General features: G+C 46.9%; 1 protein-coding gene across 2 annotated transcripts in view; it reads left to right on the top strand.

Moving 5' to 3' along the window:
* The window catches only part of FAM168A (family with sequence similarity 168 member A), a 257,430-nt gene that overhangs the window by 183,872 nt on the left and 62,326 nt on the right, over positions 1 to 11,232 (top strand). For both annotated transcript variants that reach the window (XM_019530534.1, XM_019530532.1), the window contains exon 3: positions 2,383 to 2,463. In XM_019530534.1, coding sequence (XP_019386079.1) covers positions 2,383 to 2,463 — 81 coding nt within the window. The remainder of the gene's footprint in view (positions 1 to 2,382; positions 2,464 to 11,232) is intronic.

Here is an 11,232-nt window from a genome sequence, read left to right as displayed (position 1 = left end):
CCCTTCCAATGTGTTGCCTTGCCTTAGCCTGACCTAGTGTAAGGAAAGGGAGCGATGGAAAGGTCTCCAGAGCCAACCCTGCTCAATGCTTTTGGTCAAAAAAGACGTAGGTGAAGGAGATTGGACATCATATGCTGTTCTTAGGGCAAGGAGCCTAATTAACAAGAAATATCTAATGACCATAAATACATTCAAAAGGCTCCAGGTGTCACAGGAGGAGCTTCCATGGTCTCACTGGCTTCCCACCGGGGGTGAACGTACTGAAAAGGGTTTGACGTGGACAGTATGTCCTGGGGGTTTCTCTCTCCTAGCCTGCTTCAGCTGCAGCTCCTCCTCATCATCATCATGCCAGCCATCTCAGTTAACTTCTGGGGACCAGCTCCTTTTCTCCCTATTAGGTGTGGAAGTGGATTTAGGTGCCTAAGTGTCATCCTATTCCGCTCTGCTCAAGTCCCTGAAAAAACATTAATGCAGAAGGTGGATGGGTTTTCTTCTTACTTTCTGCTTTTTTGTGAGTTATTTGAAAAGCAAAGATGATGGTGTGCTGCAAAAGTAGATGTATTTAAGGTCTTTTCAGGGACATGAGCAGCATGGAATAGGATCACATTTAGGCATCGATGTCCATGTGTGCACTTAATAGATGGAACAGGGTCTGGTCCGTCGTGTTTTGTCTCCAGTTATAAGGAGCATAATCGATGTCCCCTCTCTTGATTCCTTTCATGGGAGAAAAAAATGGGTCAGTGGTACAGAGATGGCACTGGTCCTCTCTTCTGCACAGCCATGATGCTGGGGATCCCATCTGGCTCCAGTAATGGAAGATGTTTCCAGCTCAGTGTATTCAGGGGCTGGGCTTTAGGCGTAGAAAAAGTCGGTACCAATGGCCATTAACAACCTGGAGGGAGAAAAGACGCTTCAAAAAAAAAATCCAGTGAACAGGAGATGAAATGTGGATATTTTTGACTTAGGGTCTTCATCATTAAGGCGATGTGTGCAATCACTGGATCTATAAATAACGTGCCAAATTGCTGCTTGATTGCTAAAACCCTGTGTATGCCCAAGCACATCAGCAACATAGGTTTTATATTTAGCGGGGCAGCGGGGGGAGCTGTTAAGCTACAGCATATCCAGCCTTAACTACAGCAATTTTTAATTAACCTGATTTAGAAGCCAAATGTAACACTGATGAAAATGAGAGGGTAAAACATACAATCATTTATTCCAGTAGAATGGTCATGATTGTTGAATTAGATGCATTCAAATTACCTTTAAAAAACATCTTCGCGGCACTCAGATTAGTTCTGGAGGCCAAATTTTAGAAACCTAGATTGCAGAAGGTTTAACAGTGCAAGCATAACCACGCGGGGTATGAAAACACGGCTGGGGGTTTAACAGTGGGACCAACCGGGGAAGGAAGCAGTAATTTTGGTTTTGTTTAATGCAAGAAGATTGATTTGGATCTCTGATGAGGGCCTTATTATTACTGGCTCCAGTCTACTCTGACATAGGAGACCACCTAGGATTGACTTTGTCCCACTCTGACCTGTATCTGTCATAGGAAGGGGGCGACTTAAGTACCTAGAGAGACCGAGGAAATGGTCGCCGCTGGTAAACGCTGCACAGCTCCACTCAGCAGCAGGAAGCAAAGAACGCCCAACTCATTGAAACTGTAGGAGGGATATAGTGAGTGCAAAGGGAAGAAAGAAGGCAATTGTGTTGAGCGGTACCAAACCAGATCTGTAAAACAGTTGTGGGCGGTGAAAACCAAACCAAGAATAACCCCCAACGGTTTGAACTCCAGGGATTATCATTAATTGATTGGATAAAGGAGACCCGACACTAAAAGAGTGGTTTATTGACAGATGCACGTGCTGCTGGATACATGTATTGTGTGCGGGAGCACGTCGTGACATGGAGATTTCTAGTAAGAGGCAGAGCGCCCTCGGCTCACAGCACCACACCCCCTGGATCAGCAAGAGGTGGTAGCAATGTTTCCTCGCTTGAGTTTTGTTCTTTTAAGTTCAGTGATTATCCATGTAGCAAACCGTGGGCTCGGATGTGTGGCTCTTCTCTTGAACTTGTCCTGGGAGATCATTAATATGTCCACAAAAGCAGCCAATGAACATCTTTTGAATCCACTTCCGGTTTGTCATCATCAGACTCCTTCAACTTATGTATTTTCTTGGTAGTTTTCTACAGATTGTATTGAACACACCCCTGTTCTCAACATGGCCCATCCGATAATACATTTTCTGCTCCAAAACCTCTGCCGATGACGTGTACATTTACAGAGAGTTTTATTTTTCTTCTAAGGTTATTCTCTCTTGATTTTTTTTCCTGACTGTTGTTGACAGCAGTGTAACGTCTCTCTCCTTTTCATTGCAGGTTATCCAACTGGGTATCCCGCAGCTGCCCCTGCCTACAACCCAAATATGTATCCAACCAGCAGCCCTGGCTACGCCCCAGGTAAAAACAAGTCTCTGTTCTGGAAATTATTCAGCAAGATGTGGGAGAAACTCACTTGCTCCTTGGTTTTTTGGCACATGAAAGCCAGCTGTCTCCATGGGGTTCAACAAATAAGTAGTAGCGTGGAGGCTGTAGTAAGCTCTCCCATTACTAATGCAGCTTTCCTTCCCCAGAATGCACCACAGAACACGTTGCAGTCCCTGGGGTGAGGTACACACTTCCTCTCTAGTCTAATCTGCAGTGTTTACATGGGCCCCATTGCCGTCGTGTTTAAGCGCCTCTCAGTCTCCACTGTATTTACGGATTGCACTGGCCCCGGCCCTTGGGCTGCCTTCCCTTCTTCGTCCTAGGCGCCTCTCTTCCTCCCGTCGCAGATGTGGGCGATATGCTAATGCTCCTTCTCAAAGTCCCCCGTGACTCCATCCCACTGTCTGCTGATTTCTCACTTGGCAACTGTCATCCCCTCCCTTATGCTCCTCCTTGCTCTCATACTCGTCTCTCGCTCTTTCTTTTCATATTACATAGTTCTTTCCTCTGACAGGAAGCCCAAACCAGGCTTTGACTCTGCCTGCCCCTCCAACAGTCCTTCCAGCTCCCTCTTCATCTCTGAGCTCGTTGAACGTGCTGTTAATAATAGCTATCTGGAGTTCCTCTCCTCTGGGTCCGTGTCAGCCTTCCCCATACCTTGCCGTCCACATATTGTCTGATGACCTTTCCAGCCAAGGCTAAGAAGCCCTTCTGCATTGCACAGCCTCCTTGGCTTGCCAGCCACTTTTGATAGCCTGTCATGCTCTCAGCATCTTATCCCTCCCCTTTGGTCTTTGAGGCTCTGTCTTCCCCTGGGTCTCCTCTTGCCTCTCCAGTCATTCTCTCCAGGTTTTCCTCCTCATCCTGCTTCCAGCCATCTCTGAAGACTCCATGGGGTGCTCCGTGCTTGCTCCCCTTCTCTCCCCCCGACACCTTATTTCCGGGTGTCCCTCTTCATGAACACAAGCCACAATCCATGCTTGCGTTGACATCTCACAGATCGACAGTTCTGCTTCAAACCTGTCTCCTGTCCAAGTTACTGTCTCAGTCTGTCTCTTTGCCTTGAGTAGTAGCTGTCACTTCAAGCTGAATGTGGCTCTTTATTCCAGTCCCTGCCTGGGGACTGTCATAACCCAATCAGTAGGGCCTGTAACCTGTGCATCCCCTTCAACTTAGACCTTTCCTCCATCGAAGCCTTGCCAATCCTCTCTGTGTGCACCTCTGTGCTACAGCCTTTTCTGTCCATCTGCAGGGGGAGGACTCTCATCCAGCCTCCCTTGTCTCAATTGCTTCAACATCCTCCTCTCTACCCCTTATGAATGCAGCCTTGCTCTGCTCATGTCCATCCAGGACATGGCTGCGAAGACCATTCCCCCAGCCCAGTGCTCCAACCTTGTCACCCACTCTGTGCATCCCCACTCCCTCTTCTGCACTGCATGAACCATGAGCTGCCAGCCTTCGTTTCCAAGGCTCTTTGTGGCCTCCTTCCACCTGACCTGTCCCTCATTCACCAGCAAGGGACTGCTCATACCACAAGTCAGCCAGTGTTGCTTGCCCCTGTCAGCCACTTGCTTATTAAAGTCCCTTCATCCCTCATGCTGCCCCACAGACATGAGGAACTTCCTATAAACCATTTCAACTTTCTCTTTCAAAAGCCTCCTTAAAACTTGCCTTTGGCATAATGCCTGGAAAACATCACCAGGGCTAGGTTGCTAATGTGCTAAGACTGCCACTTGTCTCCATGTAGCTTCTGCCTGTTTCCAGCTGCTATCTTGTCTTCTTCCATATTATTGCATGTGCCCCTAAATAAGATGCACACTTGGTTTTTGGAAAGTCGAATGCAGAAGATTTTTCCAGAAACATGGTTGGCTGCACGCAGGAGCTCATTGGCTTTTTCAGGCAGAAGTTAGTGTTAACCATTTCACAGCGGGTGCCAAATTAGTAGCAGCTTTTGGCTTCTCAGCCAAAAGCTGCTGCCAATTCGACAGCAACTGTGAAAATGTTAAAACTGGATTCTGCCCTTTCTGCTTGCTGTGTCAGAGAGAAGTAGCAGGCATTTTGCAGCACACCATCTCCATGCTTCTATTCCGGTGAAGAAAATCACCTTCCCCGCTTAGGACATGTACCCTGATTTTGGAGGGCTGATTTTTGTAGGGAAAGGTGTGTGTCATATGGGACTAAATATGGTATTTAGAGCTTATCTACACTTACGAATTAATTTGGATTAGGGAGAGTCTGAATTAAAGCACAAAAACTATTCCTGAATGCCACCCAGTTGGAGACACTTATTCTGGAACAACATTGGTTACACTGGGAATTGATCAGGATTAGTTCATCTGAAATAGCTACTGTGGAATAACCTCCCACAGAGACGAGTACTCAGGGACTTGCACCAGCTCAGGCAGGAAGTCTGTGGTGGAGCAGGAAACTGAACCCAGGTTTCTCCAGTCCTAGGCCAGTGCCCTGATCACTGAACCCTCCTTCCTCTCTAAGAAATTGTCTGAGGTAGGATTATAAAGAGTTAAGGCAGAACTGCGCTGTCAGAAGTGAGCAAAATCTGTCCTGTGACGGATTATGCTTCCTCGTCCATGTGCATTTGCGTAACCGCTAATTGGCAAACTCAGTCACTCCGAACAGGTTGTCCGAACAGCGCAAAGTAATGAGGTTCTACTGGGAGCCATTTCCGCTATTCCAGAGTAAGTTTCTCTGCTGAATAAACCACTTGTTTTCATGCACTGGGAGCCCAACCCTTAAAGTCCTTCCTCAAGCCATGCTGGTTTGGGTGCCAGAGGAAGATTTCCCGTTGGCCCCAGTTGAAGAAAGCATTTTATTGCTCCTTCTTTGCAGCCAGTTTGACTTCAGTGGAGCTAATCCCTAGAGTAGAGGACTACTTGTTGCAACTAGGGATGGCAGAATCTAGTGACCAAGCAAGGGGCTCAGTGACTGTTTTCTTTGTTGCTTGGCTTTGTGTCCTGTATTTCACATAGCATAAGAAGATGCAATGTCCCTTTGTAACACTATTTTTTAAGCATGTACTCTTATCCCAGTTGGTTCTCAACCTTTTTAGCCTTCAAGCCCCCCATTTAATAGCACCCAGTCACCGAGTGAGAATCTAAATTCACAAAAGTTGTGGAGGGAGCCACGAGGGTAAAATTGGCGAGAACCGCTCGTCTACCTGGTGCCAAGTGATGGCTTTGGGGGCAGGACCTCACCTCACCATGGCTTGCTCTTTCAGTCATTTGCCCTCTCCCTGCCCCCCGGTCTGTACCTGGGAGGAACCCTGCCAGCCAGCTTGCTCCTCTACAAATCTCATACACTGGTGACTACAGAAGAGAAGACCGAGGGGATTTGATAGCAGTCTTCAACTCCTGCAGGGGGGTTGCAAAGAGGACGGAGCTGGACTGGTCTCAGTGGTAGCAGATGACAGAACCAGGAGCAATGGGCTCAAGCTGCAGCAAGGGAAGATGAGGTTGGATATTAGGAAGAACTTTCTCACTAGGAGGTTAGAACAAGTTACACAGAGAAGTGGTGGACTCTCCATCCTTGGAAGTTTTTGAGACACAGCCTTGGCTGGGATGATATAATTGGGGCTGGTCCTGCTTTGAGCAGGGGTTGGACTAGATGTGACCTCCTGGGGTCCTTTCCCACCCTCATTGTCTGTGACTGAAGCCATTTGCCTCCATGGCCCCTCCTGCGAGCCCTGAGAGTGAGTGGGATGAGCTGGGTTCAAAAGTGCTGCTGCAGCCCCATGATCACCTACCTGCGGCAGAGCACACTCAGGGAGGGATGGGAGGCCAGGCTGGCACAGGGGCTGCCAAGCAGGGAAGGGCAGCAATGCTGGCAGTCCTGAGGGCCACCGGCTACTGGCACTAGGGTAGCTGGAGTGGGTGTGGGGTGGAGGAGAAGGGGGCTTACCTCCTCACACAGGGACCGGATGCCACAGCACCTGACTGTGCCACACTCACTGCCATATTTGTAACATGTTGCTTTTTAGGCCATGGCAGTGATCCCTTCACCTACTTCATCCCCAGTGGCAGTTCCCTAGCAGTGAGCTGGAAAAGATTTCTTACGATGTGAGATGGTGGCTTTGGTCACTCCTTTGTGAAGAAAGCTGGAAAAAATTATGTGCACACTTTGAGGCTGGGGAATGAGAGTTTCCTGAGTCAAGTGGGTGATTTATTGATGGTCCTGAGGATTTTTTTTTAAAGTAAACAACTGAAGACTTTGTTGAAACTTTAGCAAACTCCGAGTAGGCATTGCCGTTAGGAAGTATTGGTGGAAGGGAATAAAACACTCTTGACTAAAAAGTCAGTTGCATCTGCATTGTTCAGCTTTTGATTGCTTGTGACATCATCAAGTCAACTGTTCTCTGGGCCTGTAATTATCCTGGGTTTGCCAAATCTAAATTTCTAGTATAAAAAATGTTGTTTGGGGGAATTTTTTTTTTTGTCAGAAGCCTTCCATATAGCCCAGAAAAGCAGGAGGGGTCACAAACCCATGCTGCTGCTTTTTGGCTTAGCTTTAAATCCTCTGTAATTATTTAGGGAACAAGCAGCAGCTGAAATACAACCATAAATGATGAATTACAGTTCCCTGTGTGCTGGACACTTATGGTCAGTTGTTGACTAGGGGGCAGTGTAAGGAAGAGGCTGTAACAGGAGGAAGAACCTACAAACCTACAGTGACCCAGAGCTGTCTGCATCAGTGATTAGCATTGGGACACACAGGACTTGGCTGAATGTGCTACTGGAGTAAGGAGAGGAGACAGGCAAAATGGCCCCAGCAGTATTTGTGGCATGATGGGAGGTATGAGCAGCAGTTCAGTGCCTTGGGGTATGGTAGCCCTGAGCTCAGGGAAGGGGGCATTGTTCAGGAAAGGATGGGGGTGAGTGTAGAAAAGAGGTTTCAAGTGCAAGTACAAACACTAGCGGCTTTACAGCGAACAGAGAGTTGGTAGAGCAGGGCTAGGCCCTATGCTCTGCTTTGTGGCATTTCTACAGGTCAAGGGACCCCTTCAGACCTTGCCTGAAGTTGAATTCACTTGGGTGAGAACTACTATAAAGTCACAGCTTACCTAATTTATCTTTAGTGTGCTGCCACTGCCGGGTAGGACTGCCCTGCATGCCTGTTTCCAGGAGGGACAAACAGGGCTGCACAGGGAAGCAGCTGCAGCAGGAGCAGACACTCCCGTCTTCATTTGGTTTTTCCCCCCTCCAGGGTGGATTTGATTTAAATCAAATCAATTTAAAACATGATTGAAGTCACTGGTCAGGACACCTCGATTTAATCACTGTTTTCTACAAAAAGTGCATTCTTGTTGTTTGATATAACTTTCATTAAAATATTCCCAAACTGGGTCTCTTTCATGGCCTGCTGCCATGATAAGTTTTCCTTTCTACCATACCATTCCCTCACTAGAGCTCAAATCAATGGAGAGGGTATACTCAGAAACTTATCCCTCAAGACTTCTGGAATATGGCGCTCAAAATGTTTCTCTTTTGTTTTTTTATTGCCTCTCCCCCCTTGCATTTATTTTCAGACTTCTCCTCCTTGCCCAGATCTACTCCACACCCAACAATCTTCTGTTCATTTAAATTCTTGAAACTTTGCACTTTTAGAGAGAGGTAAGGGCTTGACTCTGTGTACACAAACTTGCAGAGAGACACCAGGGTTGATGGGTAGCTAATCAGCTCTGTCATCTCCCATCTCCATACACTGCTGTTATTAAGGGTGTTATCTCTGGAGACATAAACCCACAGTGTGAGAACTGAAACTAAGCATCACAGAGATGCTTAATGGGATCTTCTAGACTGAGCCCTGAGTCCCATTGGGTAGAGTGGTTTTCGTTAATCTTTACTAATCTATAGAGGAGCCTCTGGGAACCCCATAAGATTGGGCCCCTAATATAGTCCCAGTCCATGGCCTGTTGTGACGTATTTATAAAACTTTTCTGAAGAGGTTACATGAATATATTTTCTCAAATATTCTTTAGTTAAAAGTTATAATCCCTATTCCATGATGACATATTTGAGGTCTAACATATCTTAAATTAAAACTATCTTTATATGGGTCTTAACAAAAAATATGATTAAATAAAACAATCTGATTAAATTTTTTTTAAATCCAATTTTTTATTTTAAAAAAAAAAGGATTTTTAATCACCCTGCCCACCTCCCTTCCCTGCTGAGCCCTGGTCTGGTACTGCAGCATTCTTGAAAGGATGTCATGGCACCCCAGTTGAGAACCACTGCTGTCGACAAGTAGAAATAGGAGTAGCTACTAGTTTTGGGGAAGTAGGGTGAGGAAAGAGCAATAGAGCCCAGAGGCAATATGGAGGCAATATGAAGTTAGACGCCTAACTTCTCTTTCCAGCAAATTGGCAGAATTATAATAAAAGAATAGAATTCGTTACATGGATAAAGTGATAGGCTGGGGAAAAGTCAGTGCGGGTTTTATAAAGGGAGGTCGTGTTTTACAAACATCCTGAGCTCTTTGAAGAGGCCAACATTCACATGGATAAGGGGGTCCAGAAGAGAGAGTACACTTGGATTTTCAAAGGGCTTCTAACAAGATTCTTCATCAAAGGTTCTTAAACAAAGCTACCATGGGAACAAAGAGAAGGTCCTCTCAGGGGCTGAAAACTGGTTAAAAGTTAAGAAACAAAGGATAGGACTAGATGGCTATATTTCAACTGGGAAAGCAGGGCACTGTGCTGCTACCGACACTGTCCAGCTTATTCATAAGTCATCTGGAAGAGCAAGTAAATAGTGAAATGGCAAAGTACGCTGGCGATGCAGAACAATTGTGGGTAGTCGGAGGCAATGCTGGTGATGAGGACTTACAGGAAAGATCTCCCAAAAGTGAGTGAGTGGGGAACAAAGTGGCAGATGCAATTTAACACTGATAACTGCAAGGTAATGCACATGTGGAACAAATAACCCAAACCCTTCTGATTGATGGGCTGTTACCACTTAGGAAAGGTATCCTGGAGTCATTGCAGAGAGTTCAGAAAACATAGTCTCAATATGCAGCAGTGGCAAAAAGGCAAGTCAAATGCTAGGAATCATTAGGAAAGGAACTGAAAAACATGATCATGCCTCTATATAAATCCATGGTGCCCCACGTCACAAGTACCCTGTACATTTCTGGGCACCCCAACTCTAAAGAGATAGGGTAAAATTAGAAAAGTTACAGGGAGGGGAAGCAAAGGTGATCTGAGATACAGAACATTTTCCAGGCAAGGAGACTGAAAAGCCTGGGACTCTTCTGCTTGGAAAAAAGAGAACCAAGGCAGAGGACATGATGGAGATCAATACAATTCTGAGCATGGAAAAAGCAGCTATGATAGTTGTCATTCACCAGGTTTCAATTCACGAACTAGGGAGCCCCCAATGCAGTTATCAGGCAGCAGGTTTAGGATAAGCAAACAGAAATACTCTTTTGTGCAGTGCACAATTTGCATAGGGGACTTGTTGCCACGTGACATTGTGGAGGCCAGTAGCAGAACCAGGATCGGAAAGGGATTAGCCTGACATCTGGGTAGTCAGGGTCAGGGTCCACTGGAGCTATGAAATACACTGTAGGGGTATAACCCACTGCTGGTGACTTAGAGGGTCTGACACATGTTCTGTTTCTTATCCATTTCCTCTAAAGCATCTGCTATTAACCACTGTTGAAGACAAGGTATTTGGCTAGATGGACCTGTGGTTCAGCACAGTATGGCAGTTCTTACATGGTGGTGAGGGGAAGCGGAAAGCAGGAACATAATGCTGAGGGAGAACGGGGTTGGTTATAACCAACCCTAGTTCCCGCAGGTCAACCATTGCAGATATTGGCCTGGCAACAGGGAAAGGTGGGTTCTGTGGATTTCCGGGGCAGGTAAGAAGGAGGGATGGGGGTCCAGGCCGACAAGTCACTAGGAAATCAAGAACAAAGCCGCTGTGAGTGCAGGGGTTGGGGGCTATCTGTTACACCCCATAACCCATCTCTCCCTCCTTCCCACCTTACACATGCACTCCCCCACCAAGCCAACTGGTGCTCCAGGTTTCTGCCTGCACATCACAGGCAATGGCTTCACATGCTCCCCCCTTTCCCAGTGTGCACAGCTCCTCGTAGTGAAGGAACAAAGTCCTCCAGCGAAATTAGTGGTAATGCAGGAGGTATTGCAGCATGTGGCACACAGGGTGGCTGGGGCAGCACTTCAGGCTTCATATTTTGGAGGAAGAAGTTTGCAACTGGAATAGCTGGGAGAACAAACTCTGTTGTGAAGAGAGGCTGAGAGACTGCTTGCTGTTAGATAGTTGCAAGGAGGAGAAAGAGTTCAGCAGCAGCAACCCAAGGCGGGAACCCCCCCTCAAAACATCAGGCGGGCTGGGATACTTTGACCTGGCAACCAAAGCCCAACAGGACTACAACCCAACCCACTACATGACTTGACTGAAAAATACCCAATGCAGAAACATCTAAGAAGCAGAAAAACCCTCCCAGTATCCGCCAGTAATATCATGTTAAGGAAAGCTACACGTCCCTGCAAGCTGATGTTGGCGACCAGGGTGGACGCCTGGAGACCCTCTGGGTTAAAATTCATGGGGAACGCGGCACAGAGGACACAACAGTGGGAGTCTACTACAGACCTCCCACCCAAAGTCCTGAGCTCGACCAGGAGTTCGCCCGGGAACTGACTGAGGCTGCTTGCTCCAGGACCTTGGTTGTCATGGGTGACTTCAATTACCCGGACATCTC

This window comes from Crocodylus porosus, unplaced genomic scaffold (genome assembly GCF_001723895.1).
Source record: "Crocodylus porosus isolate Cpor-Errol unplaced genomic scaffold, CroPor_comp1, whole genome shotgun sequence".
Taxonomy (NCBI): domain Eukaryota; kingdom Metazoa; phylum Chordata; order Crocodylia; family Crocodylidae; genus Crocodylus; species Crocodylus porosus.
This window is presented reverse-complemented; position numbering and strand designations above follow the sequence as displayed.